Source organism: Cinclus cinclus, chromosome 1 (genome assembly GCF_963662255.1).
Source record: "Cinclus cinclus chromosome 1, bCinCin1.1, whole genome shotgun sequence".
NCBI classification, from domain to species: domain Eukaryota; kingdom Metazoa; phylum Chordata; class Aves; order Passeriformes; family Cinclidae; genus Cinclus; species Cinclus cinclus.
This window is the reverse complement of record NC_085046.1, coordinates 75773006-75789954: the sequence shown is the minus strand read 5'-3', so window position 1 is coordinate 75789954 and position 16949 is coordinate 75773006. Positions and strand designations below refer to the sequence as shown.

Sequence of the window (16949 nt, the reverse complement as noted above, 5' to 3'; positions counted from 1 at the left end):
TTTTGCAGAGATTTTTCAAATGCACAGAACACTGAGGTAAGGTTTTTGTGATAGTCCAGGCTGAGTGCTTTTGAAGATCCCGATGAAGTAATGTACTTAGTCTTTTAGGAAGGATACTTTTGCATTAGTTAAAATATTTTGGCTTAAAAAGCAGAGAATTCTGGGATTATTTTGACAGAAGCCCAGATAAATTGCTGTCTCTGTACCCTCTTCCAAAGGAGTTCAGCATTGTAATTTCTCAGACTGCTATCCTGTGATCTGTACTTCAGCCTTTCCACAATGAGTATTGTCTATATTGCCCATCAGTGGTGATGCTTCAGAGAAGGACAGAGGAATTGCTATACTTTGGGAGAAGGTATGAATGCTTCCTGTCATGGTCCCATGCCTATCAGTTTAATGTCTTCCATGTAACACAAGAAAAAAAAAGTTTGAGTCTTTGGCATACTACGTGAGTTCACAGTTTTTCAAACGTGGCTTCCTACTTCTATGATTTTAATCAGGAGGTTGAAGGTTTAGTTTTATTAGCAGTCAGTGTCTTACTTGGTCTGGAATGAGCACTGTATCAGTACAAATAAATTATACTTTCCTCCTTGGAGAAAATCAACCTTTATGCCAAATTAATTGACAGGAAAGCAGTGGCGGCAGACAGCCAAACTAATGATGGGTCAGAGTCAAGTGAGGGAAGCTGTTAAACTTTTCATAAGCCTTATAAATCTTACATAGGAATTTTAGTAAAACATGCCAGGTAATATAGGAATTAAAATGTGCTGCAGTTCAGTTATCTGCCCTTTCAAATTGCCAATTCTGCCTGTCTCCAACTTCCTGTGATTTCTCTTCCGTATGCTTTTAAAGGTTTTGTTAATTTGCTTATCTGACCCTACAGTCAGCTCCACTGTCTGCTCTGTGTTTCTCATTACCAGCTGAGTATCTTATCAAAAGATGTTGTCATTTAGAAAATGCATTGTTTTTATTCAGTCTCAACATCATTTTTCCTGCTTCATTGAGCAGGTAGAACTGCAAGACAGACAGGCAGAGGGAAAGCTTTGTCCTGAAGTTTAATTCAGTCTCAGTTTTTGGACTGTGAGCAGCAGGAGAAGGCATGTTGGATTTAACACCCTCACTCCCAGCTTAGCAGTCAATCCTGCTATGGTAGGAAAGAAAGAGAGTGCTTCCTACACCAGCACCCCACATTATAGGGCATGATCACCATTTCACCCTGATTTTGAAAGGTGTTCATTTGCCCTTTGCCCATGGTCTGTTCTTTCCCCTTTCATCCAGCCCATAGTAGGAAGAAATTACCATCTGCATTCTCCAAGGCATCCAGACACCAGAGGGCACATCTCACACTTAGTGAAGAACAGAAGGGATCTTGCTTTGATGGTTTTAGGTGGGGAAAGAACATGCTGGGATGAGTGTCTGGGCTGTATGAGTATCTCTACTAATGGGCAGAGTGATTAAAGATGGAGCAAGTAAACCTGAATTAATACCTCTACCCTAAAGAAAGCTGAGAGGGGGAAAGCAGATGCTATGACTCCATCAGATAGTCAGCCTCACTAGAAGGCTAAAATTTATTTTCCACTGGAGTTCATCTGACATAAACCCCACAGGATAAGACAAAGGTGCTTCCTGGGCAGCTGTTCCCATGCCTGGCCTGGAATGCTTTGTCTTCTGATAAAGTGCTACAGCACTAAATATAAATACTATAAAGGAGAGCTGGCTTGCTGGCATATATCCAGTAGAAATAATCTTTGATTGTTTTCTTTTGCTTCGTGTAAATATGTAAATATTAGCTCTGTTCTATATCTTTTGGAACCAAAATCTGAACAAATATCGTATATTTTTATCCATTTAAAAAGCTGTAGTAAAATGCTGATGCTGAGACAATCAAAGGAAAAGCAAATAAAATAGCCATGCTGACTCTAGAGAAAACTGCAGCACACAGTAAAAGAGTTATTTCTTGCTTAGATCATCAGTTGGGACTCACTTGGATTGTCAGCTTGATGAGAATTGGAGGCTTCTTTGTGCTGTTTTGAAGCTGGTTTGGTAAAGTGCTTATAAAATAAGATTATTCAGAACAGCTCTGATGCTACAGAGATTCTGCATTTTGCTCTTTCATTTCTCCTCCCCAAGCCCTTGATGTATCAAGGAATGCAGAATTTGCAGAGGTCAGTATAAGTATGAAGTCACCTTTTCAAAGGTTTTATGAATTTCATGATGGAACCAGGCAAAAGTTGCTGGATAAGCATCTCCTTGCCCCCATTTGCATACTGATGGTATGACCTGAGCAACATCAGGTCCCAACAATTATTTCTAAAATGGGTTCCTCTATCCTCCTATCTGTGTTGTGTTTCCTTCACACTATTTTCGGATTTATTTCTAAAATAATCTGTAGTTAGAAATCTGTATACTTAACTATTTCAATGAATGCTGACAGCAGTCTTTTTAGCTATCATAGATTCCCTTCATTTATTTTCAACAGATTCTGTTCCAGATTATTATAGATGGATGTCACAGAATTAGAAAAGGGTGGAGATTGGCAGGGACCTCTAGAGGTCATCTGATCCAAACCCTCTGTTCAACCAGGTACACCTAGAGCTACTCACCCAAGACCAACTCCAAAATTCTTTTTTAATATCCTCACAGTGAGGCACTATACCACCTCCCTGGACAATCTGTACCAGTACTTGGTCAACCGCACAGCAAGAAGTGTTTCCTGCTCCTGATATTCAGAGGAAACCTGTGTTTCAGTTGTGCCCACTGCCTCTTGTCCTGCCCCTGGGCACCACTGAGAAGAAGCTGTCTCCATTCACTTTGCACCCTCCCTTCAGGTGCTCCTATGTGAGCTAAGTGCATTTATAACTGTTAAAACCTTCTTGAGGCTTCTTTTCCCTGGACTGAATATTCCCAACTCTGTCAGGATTTCCTCATAGAAAGAATAGTCCAGTTCCTTCATCATCTTCAAGGCCCTTTGCTGGACTCCCTCCAGTATGTCTTTCTTGTACTAAGAAGCCCAGAATTAGAACACAGTAAAAGTAGAAATATATGAGATCCATTTGCATCTAGAGTCAAAATATGACTGAAACTTACAAAGAGAGCCCAAAATGTGTAAAACTCTCAAAAACCCTGTTGTTTAAAATTTATTTAAAAACCTGAAAACAAAAGTATGAACAAACAAAGAAAGTGCAAAATGTATAATATGTATGCAATAATTATTTAAACATAATAATAAATTGAGTATTTTAGGATTGGAAAGTATGCTTGCAAACAGACCTAGAGGGCAAATTCAGAAGGAAAGGACTTGGAATCTGACTAGATTGCAATTGTAGTTATCCTTGTAGAAAGGGATGAAAGACCTTAAATGAAAAATATTGCGAAGCTTATTTACTATTCTATACTAGTGAGATAGCTCAGGGTCGACTTGGTATACCCTAGTGCAGATTTCCAACTAACACACTTCCCTGTAGAGAGTAGGTTTTTCTTAGACATAGTTTTAAGTCCTGAGCCCTCCTAATTCTCATTCAAGCCTTGAGGTTCACTAATTGAGGTGATATGATAATGGCTGTAGCCATTAAAGCTCTGTTTTACTCTCGCAGTTTCTTTCTAGAATCCTTGAGAAAATTATTCCTGAAAAAATTTGGAATAACAATCCTCAATCAACAATCAAGAAGACTATTATTTGAGGTAAAATTACAGTTTGTGCCTCTGGCATGAGAACTGGCTTTGTAAAATCACATCACCAGGTAGTACCAAGTGCTGTGGAATAAACCAGAAACTATTATGAACCATTATGATCATATTGTTCCCTTCCCCTCACTTTGTCTGCTTTGCTGTTCTCAATTAATTTAAAAACTTTCCTTGCCAGGTTGTTCTTCACCTTGGATCTGAATGCATATTTCTTGATTTTCAGCATCCATTTCCTTCACAAACAGGCCATTCACTGAGAGCTATAGTCCATAAATTTCTTGGACTGCACATCTATTTCAGTTCAATCTCCTGACTGATATTTTATAGTGTAATATGACTGCATATGCCAACGGAAGATCACTTGCTGTTTTGCACAAGCTTCAGTAAGTTGATGAATTACTGACTGTAAATAAAGGTTACTGGCCTCTCAGTTTTAGACTTTGTTTTCAGTTGCTTTTAACTTGCTGGACTTAGGAAATAATATTTCACCCTTCAAGTGCATTCAAGAGTTGATCTAGGAAAAGTTATACATGTCAAATTAATCCCACCCGTCTTTCATTTTGGAAGGCCTGATTTTTCACTTGCACAGTCTTTCTGACTTGTGCCAGAAAGTACTTACCTTTGCTCCATGTTCCTGCCAGTCTTGAGAAAACCCACACAGATCAAAATGTCAGTCTGCATGTGTCCTAAAATTGCAAGGAAGGATTTTTAACGCACGACTCCATCTGTTTCCAATGAACCTGCTGCAGCATCACAGAGAAGTAATAATTGACTACATTTACCTTCCCCACTGATCATGCATGATTGCTTCAGCCTGAAGTATATAGATTTAAGATTAAGGTTAAGACAAATTCACACCTTTTTTGTAGTTTCTCCTTGTAGTACCGCCAAGCCAATCACCAAATCAAGGTACCACAGACCCTGAACTGATACAACTGAGCCACTTACTAGCTGAGCTGTGATAACTGTCTGCGTGCATCTAATCCATTTCAAGTGTAAAATAAAATGTAGTCATTTAAACTACCATGAAGGGGATTGCTAAAATAATTTGGTATTCACACCTTGTTTTTTGGTGAAAGTAAGGCAGAAACTGCTGCTTGAAAAAAGCTCCTTTTGGGGGACAACTTATACACAGAAGAGAAAGATTTTTCTGCCTTCTGTTTGAAGAGAAGTCACTTTTCTGTTCAGTTCCTTAAAACCACCCAGTTGCTGAGGAGGAAGACAGGTCAGTCAAACCTAGAGACTGGCAGTGCAGCATATGGGACCATAGGAGAAAAGCTTACAGGAACAGGGTGGTGGAGTAGAGGATGTGATTTCTTGAGGTCATGAAGATGAAGTTTAGGAGCTAGAAAACAGAACAGAGGAAGAGTCAGAAAGTGGGGAGGAGTGGGAGCTGGAAGCAGGAGTTCACTGCCTTACATTGAGCCAAATGAGAATGGAAAGGAGAGGATTGTGAGGAAAGAGAAGATGTGTCTGCCAAATATACACCTTGGGATTCAGAAAAAAATGTTGGAGGGAAGCCCAGATTACATAGTTTTGAAAAGAAGATAAAGTAGCTAGAACAAAATGAAAAAAACACATCAAGATATTGAGATCAAAAAACGTGTCAGTCCTCAGCAGAAGAAAAGAGGAGGGTAGAGCAGGACACCAATTAAGCTAATGGAAGATGGTTCAGCAGTAAAAATACAGAAACCAGCCAAGGGAGAAAAAAAAGACTGTGGATTAGGAGACTACTATTAGACAGAGCATAAGAGATATAAGAAAACAGTGGGCTGGTAGGAGGACAGAAAACTATACCAAGAAATTTGCAGGAGAAACTCAGCAGTAGTTCTGTAGGGATTTGAATTAGATAGTTTGGATAAATCAGAACCTATAGAATAGAATCCTCTCATGGAATAGAGGTTTTAAAAGTGAGGTGTGTGACAGGGATTTCATAAAATGAAAAGGTAGGAGTATAGCTAAAATTGCAACAGAAACTGACAGGAGGCAACAGGGAAAAAAGTGCGCAAAATCACCAGAGCAGCTGAAGAGGAACCAAAATTCATGAGTCTCAATACCTCTTATCTAGTATATCTCCAGCATGATACCATACACAGAAAAAAATAGCTGTCAACTACCTAATCTGTCATTAAGTGAAGACGCTTGAGGTGCTGGAACTAGATGTCCCAGATTTCCTATATATGTATGCAACTGTAAGGTACATTTTAATGTCACAGGGTGGGACTTTTCTTTTTGAAGAATAAGTAAATTCAAAAAACTTAGGCACAAAACCTTGGAAGAATTATGGGACCAAAAAGTCAAACTCTTACATACTTTAATTCATCTTGTTGGTGCTTGTATATTAAGATGTGATGTTTTAGGATTCAGGAAGAAATCATTGTTTTCTTAAACTTGACATGAAAAAGTATTTTTCTGGGAAAACATAACCTATTCTTCAAAGTGTATGGATCATTGTGAACTAGTTCAGACAGAAAAATAAAGCTTTTCCTTTGGAAGCACATGTAGGGAATACAGTCTTATCCCCAAGACAGTGAGAACAGTACTGACCTGTGGTTAGTACACATGGCTTTTTACTTTAAAATCAGTTTAATGACTCTGGACTTGGTCAAGAAAATGAACGATCCCCACAGCTTTCCTGCTTTGAATGGCTCTTTTGGTTCATAAGGCAAAACTCCTGAGTCAAGAAAAAACCTGAAGGACAGTATTTTGGCACAGAATAAGAAACTCATTGTTAATTAGAGTCATCTGGGATTCACATCAGGAACAATAATCCTCTTATACTTTATGCCAGAAGGTCATCTCCATGGAAATCTGACAACTTCAGACATGTCAGTGCAAAGTTGTTGAACTTCTCACACACTATTAGACAGAGCTCACTAGGATGTACTGCAGGTAACTCAGCCTTGCCCTCCATTTCTTTCTCCTTATTTAGACAGCTTTGTCTATGACATTCATGCTGTATGGACACATAAACCAGTGATTTTTAGGAAGTCCTAAACACTCTTGTTCCAGAATTACAAGAATCTTTACAAAAAACTTGCACAGTTACAAATTACAGGCATTGTAACACACTACAGGACAGCAGCTTTTTTTCCCTTCCAGTCATCTTCAAACTGCAATAAACTAGAGGACTCTGAGAAGAAAATGAGATCAGAGCTGTTTTTGCAAGGGCTTTGGGATTTTTAATTGCCAAAACGTACATAGGACTTCACCTTAGCGTGTATGCTGAGCATTTCTTGAAGCACTGTGGATAAAATGGGAATAGACAAAACAGATCACCTGAGACACATAAAGTCCATATTTAACACAGTTTGAAAATTAGGTGCACTGGGGTAATGTTCAAAAACAGCTGCAAAGCCAGTCACCCTTGCAGGTGTTGAATACCTGCGGCTCTTTTTCTCCTTGTGCTTAATTTCCTGTTCATTACTGAATGTATGCTCTGTGCCCTTTCACTCCAGCATCTCTAGCAAATACCTTTCTAAAAAACAAACCTTTTTAGGCTTCAGACCTGACTAAAATTTTGAAACCAGTAACAGAAAAAAAGAGAAAATTAATATAACCCTCGCCATTTTCAATGTCCTCCAGCAAAGTATTTTTCTTTAACAGCTGAATCCGGTGTTCATCCTTAGATGTTATCTTCCCCTTCCTGATGTACCTAGCATAACAGATGTAAAATTTTTGTCTGATAACATGAATTTAGTTGTTGGAACAAATACTGTTTCTTTTCATGTGAGATGTTCTAGCTTGCTTTGGTCTCTGGAGTTTTGCTTTCTGTTGCATACTGTGCAGGTTTTATCCCAGTCTTTATTGCTTGGCAGACTGTTGACTATTTTTTTTTTTCTGTTATGGATTTCTCAATGCCCAAACCATTCCAGGAAGATATTTCACAGAAAATTAATGAATTTACAACCAGCAGTTGTAGTACTACTAGTGCTATCCAGTAATTTGTATGGGCCATGTCTTCAGAGAGTATGACTTGCTTTTCCCCATTTGTTTTGAGGGCATATTTACTCAGAAGTTGTTTGGGCTCCTTTGCAATATGATGAAATTGGTGCAGTAATTCTTTAGCTCTATGAGATCATCTAGATTTTAAACAGCTAACAGAGCATGACTGCTTAAGATACAATAAGAACTTGCAAACACATTCAATGCCTTCAAACTAATTTACACTTTTCCAACTTATGGTCTTGCTTTGTTGGATTTTTTAAATTTATTTTTTATTTCATTTAGAGGATATAAAAGTTATATAAAAAGGGATATTGAATACTTATACATTGGTGTATTAGGTCTGGCTGAGACGGAAATAATTTTCCAAAAACAGACTTCACAGTGCTGTGATCTGTATTGGTACCTAGAATGGTGTTGATAACATACCAGTGTTTTGTCTACTGTTGAACAGCTCTGGTACAGCATGAATTTTGTGTTTCCAACATTTCCCAAGATCCTGAGAGGGTACACAATTATGCCAATTAAATTAACAAAAGGGATAGACCATACCATATGATATTAGCTTAGATATAAAAGCTAAGGAAAGGAGGAGGAAGGGAGGCATTTGTCAATTACAGGGTTTGCCTTCCAGAGAAACAACTATGTGTGTTGAAGCCCTACTTCCCAGGAAGTGAGTGAACATCCCTTGCTGATGGGAAGCAGAGAAAAAAACTTTTTTTTTTATCTCTTCACTTATGCATGCACAAGTTTCATTTTTTTGCTTTAGTAATCCTCCTTATTGAATGTTGTCCATCTTATTTTCTCTCCCCCATCCAGCTTGGAAGGGAAGTGATAGAGCGGTTTGGTGGGCACGTTGCATCTTTCCAAGGTCAACACACCACAATCCTTTTTAGTGCACAGGGAGCATGACAAAGGCAGTTCTATCTATCTATCTATCTATCTATCTATCTATCTATCTATCTATCTATCTATCTATCTGACTTTGTCTGTCTATCTGTCTATCCATCTGTCTATCTATTTTGCATGCTATAGTAATAGCAGTTATCAAGTAGCAAGCTCCTTTGTGGGACACGAGGTTTCTCAGCTGCACTCCTTATCTCTTTGTTTTGCTGAGTTTGCTGGGAACATGTTAGCACCAACAACAGCTCTGTGCTCTGCCCTGACATGGCAGCTTTGTGCGAGGGGAGTTATCGTCTGTGGATGGTGAGGAAATACATCTCCCTCTCCCTGTCCAAGATTGATGTGAATGGGTTGATAATGCAGAATCCCATGGTTATTACTGATCCTTATTTGAGCTGCTTAATACTGTTAATAGTATTAATGAATACTATTGGCGTACTATAGGATTTGTGGAATCTGGTGTCATCCTGTTGTAAGACAAAACAAACTTTAAGTATGGATATATTGAAATCTGCCCTGAGACATCTAGTTCCTGGGTGGCAGGGTGTGTGGAAGGATTTGGGAAGGTTCCTGGGGTGGTTATGACCTCCAGTTCCCTGTGACTTTACACCTGAACATGTGACCAGCCCTGGGAAACTGACCCATCAATGATGGAAGGGTTCTTTGCCCACCCCAGTGAAAGCCAGCAGCTTCTTGCCCTGTGCTAGGTCCTGACCTGTGCCTTCTGAGCCACTGTTCAGTCCTCACAGAGGACTGTAATTGACGTGGGAACCCAAACTGTATTTGAGGACACTACAGCTGAGATGGGGACTCAAACCATAGCAACAGCTTGCACCAGTAGTGGAAACAAAATAATGTATAAGGCAAGCTACAGATCCACATCACTGATAAGAAGGGGGGAAAGAGGAAGAAGAAGGAGGAGGAGAAGAGGAGAAGGAGAACAACCAGGAGAGGAGGAGAGGCCAGATGAAAAAGCTAGCCCTTCAACAAAGAAATTCAAAGGAGTGAGACAAATCAAACAGGAACCTCAAGTTACCCATTCCTTGACCTCATCAGTACTTTGAGAAGCACAGAAAGACTGCAGTCACCAACCAGGTGATGCTGGGATAACAGTGCAGACAGTCAACAATTGGAAGGTCATGAAGCCATGACAGCTAAAATCCCTTGTTAGAGATGAGGAAGTTGAAGGAGGAATTGGAAAATAAGGAGCAATTTGCTCTGGAGTCTCTGGAGATGGCCTCTCTAAAGCATGAGGTCATGATATCCATTTAAGGAAGATCTTGTGAATTCCCCAGGAAAGTGGATCACTGCAGACAAAGGTATCCAATACATGAGTGAATTAGAAGTTCTGGAAACTGTCAATAGTAAATTAAAAAATGATAATGTCTTGTCTAGGTTTAGGGACAAATTTTAGGAGAAAATGCCATGGAATGAGCATTTCCTCTAAAGAGAATGGCTATGAAAACTCTGTTTGCCAATGAGAGAAATGATTCCTATTGGGTGGATCCTATTCACCCACAGTCCTAGTGGGTGAAAGTGAAAAAAAAATCCCAAACTGTTTATTAACAAAGAAAAAAACAAAAAGGTGCCCACAAGGCACAGAAAATGATTGAATAAATGCTAGATATTGAAATTTCAAAAACATAACCCCAACCCCCTACCAGACAGCATAGCTATGAGGCAAAAATGGAGGCTGCCCCTCTTTTTGTCTCAGGGAAGGGGAGGAACAGGAGTTTGCACAGCCGCTCGGGCAGAATAAATGGGAATCTTTCTGATGTCGGACTCTTCCTCACAGCAGGAGAAGCTGGTAGGTTTTAGTGTCCTTGCTGATGTTGGTTCAGCTTCTTTGAGGTCTTGAATTTTGGGCAGCCTCTCCCCACCAGCTCTCCAGAAGGGCCAAAAAAAATAAAAAAAAGAAAAGAGAAAAAAAAAAAGCCAGAAAAGTTCAAGAGGAAAAAAAAAAAAAAAGCTGCTGATTCTGGCAAAAGCAGATGATTGCTAAATAATGTATCATCATAAAATCACCTCAAGACAGTTCCTAAAGATCCAGAGGATAGTCATTGCACAGTGGACACATGGAGGAAGGTGGCTCAAATTGCCCAAGAAGCACCATCACATAACAGGTTGTCCCAAAACAAAAGAAGCCATGCTCTATTTTCTGATGTATCTTTTTGCATTGCAGGAAACCATCGGAGATGGAAAGCTGCTGTGTGGAGTCCTACACAATGGCTGCTGAAGAAAAAAAAGAGTCAAGCCTCTTTGCAGAAGTGTAAGCCATACAACTAGCCCAAGGTATCACTGAATAAGAAAAGTAGCCTGTATTCTATCTCTGCACTGACTCCTGGATGGTGGTTAATGTCCTGTGGTGGCAGCTACAGCAATAGAAGAGAGCAAACTGGCAACACAGGGGTAAACCCATTTGGGCTGCTGTACTGGGGCAGGACATGACTGCACATGTAGAAAATAGGACTATGTATGTAAGTCATGTAGGTGCACACGTGTCCAAAAGTCACACCACTAAAGAACATCAGAACATTCTGGGACATATTTCATGTTTTTCTGTGGGCATGAACCAGCCAAATCAACTCATAAATGTGACCCTGGGAGGACTTAGGCAGTTTGTTGGTGTAAGGGGTCAGCTAGAAGAGCAGGGAGATTAAAATGTAGGGGTATTAACTGTAGATGGGCATTTGGACACTCAAGTAGTGATTTCAGGGTTAAAAACCATAGACATGGACATTATAAAGTGGCTTAGGATTCAATATTCCAGTGAACACATTACGTGGATTAACCATCAAGAGACAATTATTTTTCTTGCATAGTTGCAGATACAGAATCTGTAAAAAGCACTTGAGTCTCCTAAGAGTGTTTGTAAAATAAAAAACTCACTGAAACTGTTTATACATCCAAATTATTCCACTGTCATATGAAAAACTGCTTAGCAATGTGATTAAAGGCTTTCTGTCTGGTTGCAAGAGAGTATGGTTTGTATGGTTTTCAGCAGAATATTGACTTCACTGGGGCTATTTTCATAGGCTACCACCAGGGAAAAATATTCCAACTTCAGTCTTTGTTAGTGAAGGTTTTGATCTTTTTTTCAGAGAAGGAATGTATCAGACTTACGAACAAATAAATATCTGTATTTTTTAAAAATGAAGATTCTATTAAAAAGAAGTGAAGCAAACAGCAGTAGTAATAGTTTTAAGCAGAAATTAACAGTGAATTAACAATGCAGTGTATGTTAAATTTTTGCATATGATTACAACTAGCATGTTTATTGTATATTTTGAGAATATAAGTATTGAACAAAAATACACATAATTAATATACATGGATTTAAAAAGTCCGAATTCAATTTTTAATCAAATATACATGAATTTCCATGCACTTGGTAGACACTAGTGTAATTTGCCTGTCCTGTCCCATTTGATAAACATTAATATATAAAGATTGATGACATGCATCATGTGTTCAATATTTCTTATGAAAATATGAGAATAAATGTTTCCTGAAGTCAGGCAGGCCCAGTACAAATTGATACTGGAAGTATGTATGTGTTAACATCTGCCTGTGTCTCAGACCACTCCTAAGCTTTAAGGATCTTCCTTATTGGTACATGACTTTGATTCACTTTAATCTTTCTAATGTGGCTGTAAATAGGTTGTCAAAATTAATGTATTACATTTGTATACCAGATGCTCACCCTTTTTTATTTCTAAAATTTACTTTTTTACTATATAAGCTATAGCAATAAATGAGAGGCTTGCCTGGCAGGAGTTTCCTTGTGCTGAACACAGCCATGTTGGTCAGCAATTACATCCCCACAGCCTCAGCCAAGACACATGTGCTGATTATTTATCAGATCATTTGTTCTTTGCCAGATGTAAAGAGTAAGTGGTTCTTGTGAAAGGGGCAGTTCTGTCACACGTTGAGGTCTAACTCAAAAAGATGACGCAGGTAAAACCTTCTTTCTCACTACTGTGCTTTGGAGATACTTTTGTGCAAGACCCAGTGTAGAGGACCAGACCTAAGCCCATTTCGTCTCAAACTTTCTGAGCACTGCTACAGGAAAGGTGTGATCAGAGGAGAGGATCCTGCAGAGGTGGGGCTGGGCTGTTCTCAGCCAACTTCTTGCTCCACCTTGAGACTCCTTCTCAGCTTCCACCTGCCAACTCAGGAGAAGTGCTGGCTGTGCATGTGCTAACAAAACAGTGTGAAAAATCTACATAGTGTAAGAGGTGTGCACCAGGTTAACTATAAAAGTCATGGTTTGGGCATCCTCACTCTCTCTGGAGGTGTGCTGTGGCTTCTGAGCCAGCACATTTTGAAGGGCATGTTGTGGGAGTTGGGAACTTATTGAAGTGTAGCTCACAAAATTAAGGGCTACCACTCTTGTGGAAGTACATTATAAGAATTTAAGGGCTTGTTAGCCAACATCTTGTGAGTCAAAGTTATAGCGATTGTACAATAAAAGCCTGAGAGTTCCCTGACATGTGTCTTTGTTCAGCCTGGAGGAGAATTTATAGCAAAAAACACGTCCTCTTCCAGTGGGTTGTGACACCCAGACACCGTGTTATTCCTTAGTCTTAACACACCATCTCTGAAGTCATGGCAGTGTGTGGTAACTTACATAATCAGCATGATAAGAAGCTGTGAGCACTCAATGTATTTTTCCTGATAATTCACCTAAACGAGCATCTGCTTCCAATATTTTTTTCAGAGCATGAGTTATCTATAAGAGTGACAGATTTGGTATACTTTATATCTTCATACTTAGTTCTTTGTCAGTGCATCCAACTGTCAGCAGCACTTTTGGTTGTCAGAGAGTTATCAAAGGAGGAAAAGCTCTCTTACCTAACTGAGCTGCTGCCAGCATCAAGGTCCTGTGCTGTCACTGCGCCTATAATGGTCCCCACGGGTGTATCCTCATAGACTTCCATCGTGTACATGGGCTTGCTGAACACTGGAGGTTCATCCATGTCCAACACATTTATCTTCACAGTGGCAGTATCTTTAAATGGACCCACTGAGTGAAACCGATGGTCAAGATGGAGATTGGAGGCCTCCACCTTGAAGGTGTATGCCTTCTTTGTTTCAAAGTCTAATGGCTGCAGAAAGAACAAAAGCAAAATGTTAGATTTGACTAAAATCTAGACATCACAAAATCATTTTGGTTGGACTAATCTGAAAAAACTTAAGATGCCTTTAATGTAAAACTTATCTCCTGAGCTAATCAATAATTTAAGTTTGTTTTGCTGTTCATCTCATGCTAAGGTGGTTTTAGAAATAGGCCAGATGAATCACAGTCAGGAAATTACTGCTTCTCTACATCAAAAAAAATCAGGATGACTGGCATGGATGTAAACAGTTACACTGTAGATGTCTGAAGTCAAATGGGTGAGATTCAACTCTTGCAAATGAGCTGAGTGCAGGTTAGTCATAGATTTGCATTTGCAACTCCCATGCACTGGCAATCAGCTGTCTCTACCTGATCCAGCTCCTTAAATACAAGATTCCCCACTCTTTTTTTTTTTTTTTTTTTTTTTTCATTTAAGCAGGAAAAGATTTCAGAAGACCATGACAGTGATGAAGATGAGTCCAAATGAAAACTCTGATTATACCAGTGAGTCAAACCAAACCTCAGGTATGACTTGGAATTATGAATTCTAACTTGATCTTGAAACAAGCTTTTCCTGTAAAATGTCAATCTTAGCAGTGAACTGCTAACCATGCCATATGTTTGAGCTGCATGTACTTCACAAAATGTCGACTTTGGCTCTGTCTTATGATCTTAGGTGTAATTCATAAGGTCTTGAAGATGACACAGCAGCTTTTTGTGCACTTATGTGGGGTTCTGACAGAATGTATCCTGCAATCAGGTTGTTTTGATGCGGGTTTCTATCAACACATATCAATTTAGTGCCTTTACTTCTAGAAAAGTAATAATCTCAAACCCCTTAATGCAGTCTCATTTAGTTGAAAAGATGCAGAATCTTTATTTTCATTTAAAGGGTTTATCTGCATTGATTTTCATGTTGTTTTTAAGGTTTCTAACAAAACCTTTTCCTGATGTCTGGGTAACACTGGCACCTAGTGGTTTCTGTCTATAATTGTAAAGGTGGAAATTTGCTTACGGGAAAGAATATGCTACCTGGAAAAAGAACAGGTTTACATGTATATCAACAAGAATATTTCAATGTTTGTTTTGTTGTTGTTGTTGTTGTTGTCATTGTTTGGTTTTTGTTTTTTTTCCCCAGTGTTTTCAGTCAGTTGTCACAACCATGACAGATTTAAAGTCTTCAGTTTTCCATCCTTATCACAACAGGACATAATCAACCAGAGGACTGACAGGTGTAAATGTAAATAGTTAAAATCAATTGAGTTACCTTGGCTTGCATTAGCTGAACAGCTACAATAATGATTATAAATGCTTATGAAAGATGTCATAATTTTAGCAGACTAAATATTCAGGGGTTTTTTTGTTTGCTTGTTTTTTTAGATTCCTTTTGTTTGTTTGTTTTTGTATATTTTTTAAAAAATCTATTTTTTTAAACCTAAACTTACCCATATAAATCTCAATGCCATAGAAATAATCAGACTTGAAAGTAAATTACCAGAAAACCCACTATGTGCTGCACCTTTGTTACTGAACTGACGTAAAGAAGACAAAACTAAGCCTGAGGATAAACGGACAAAATTAAGTCTGGTAGATCTCATGCCCCAGTGGTGAAACCCTAAGATGTTTCCTTCATTAAAAATAGACACGTTGGTCTCCATTATTCAAATTGCTGCCACACCGTGGTTTCATTTTCTATGCCACTTTTGCACACTTGTTATGCATTGACTAAACAATTTTACCCAAAAAGAATAAAAAACAAAACCAACTCTTCTCCAGATATTTATATAAATTGTTAACACACTTTCAAAAATATAATAAATGGAGAAATATGAAGTTTAAGGACTTAGTCTGGTGAAGAAAAAGTCAGGAGTTAAGCTAAAGATAAGTTATTAAGACAGAGAAAGCAAGAAATCTAAGCTCCACATAGGTAATAATTCTGGGTAATAACCTTGTATGTATCTTTCATACCACCAAAATTACATTAAAACTCTTCAGATTGGTTCCTGTAATAGTATATTTGCATCAGTATATTTGCAAAGAGACGTATTAATGGAGAGAGCCATAATTCATACAATCTTTGCAGGCTGTCTTTAACCAAATTACCCTTCAAGGTACTTAGATCAGATCATGGCACATGGCCAGTGCGCAGTCACATTTCATGATGCAAGGGGAACAGAAAGTGGTAAGATTTCAAACAGTTCTGTCTTTTGGTATGTTCATACTGGCATATTTCACTGCACAGGTACCCAGGAAGCTGACAAAGTGGCTGCATAACTTCTCTACCCCCAGCATTATGGAGAAATATAAAGCGTATTTTTAAGTAGACAGTGTGATTCCAAGAAAGGATAAAATTTTTTCACTGTAACCTCAAAGCAAGTCATTCTCTCTTTCTGTCCTTCTATGGGTTTGATGATAAATATAGTTAGGGGTTATGGGGCCAGTGCAAAGCACAGATGGCAGTCAAAATAAGAAAAGACAGGCGGAAAATGATGAGCCATCACGAGAGAAAGAAATCAGTGTCAGACTCCTACAAAACAGCAGAAATTAGCCTTTAGCCTAAGTGAGGCTAAACTGCAACTGAAATGCATATGGAGAGTTGGGAAATGTTGCAAGTTGTAAACTTAGGACTTAATTTCAAACAGAAAAAAGGTTTTGTACAACATATATCATGTAACAAGAGTATGGCTTTATTATCTTGTGTGTATGAGGACTGCATGTTGCAATCTCCAGATCAGTTCTGTTTTTTCCATGTTTGAACAGTTGAGTCATATAGATAGCATTGACAATTTAAAGTTTAGGCATATGTCCAAATTGTCCAGAGTCTGCCTAAAAACAGTAGAGTTGAATGCCTGCATAGATCCCAGGCAAAACCTTTTGGATTTTTGTATTTTTTGTTTTTATCACATTAAAAATACACTTTATTTTATTTTTAATTTTTAGTACATAACACTAAAATCTATCAAGGAAAAGTGGTCCACAAAATAGTTTATCTCTATTAAAAAAAACAAACAAACCAAACCAAACCAAACCAAAACAAAACAAAACATTACTGTTTTGCTGTTGTATAATAGCTGTCTGAGGGTGCTCAGCCCCATTTTTGTTTTGAATCTGGAATGCTGCTAGAAATACAAACTGTAGAATGTTTGAACTGTACCAAAAAAACCCAAACGATCCCTGTAAGGTTTTTGAGATGTCTTTCAATTAATAATATTTTAATGAGATTACTTCCTAGATTTTTTTTTATTAAGCAAGATAAATATTTATTTATTCTATAAAAGTAATTGGACACAGAAGGTAA

General features: G+C 38.4%; 1 protein-coding gene across 2 annotated transcripts in view; it reads right to left on the bottom strand.

Moving 5' to 3' along the window:
• Positions 1 to 16949, bottom strand: part of CDH12 (cadherin 12) — a 150739-nt gene that overhangs the window by 24867 nt on the left and 108923 nt on the right. For both annotated transcript variants that reach the window (XM_062499222.1, XM_062499309.1), the window contains one exon: positions 13387 to 13640. In XM_062499222.1, the coding sequence (XP_062355206.1) occupies positions 13387 to 13640 (254 nt within the window). The remainder of the gene's footprint in view (positions 1 to 13386; positions 13641 to 16949) is intronic.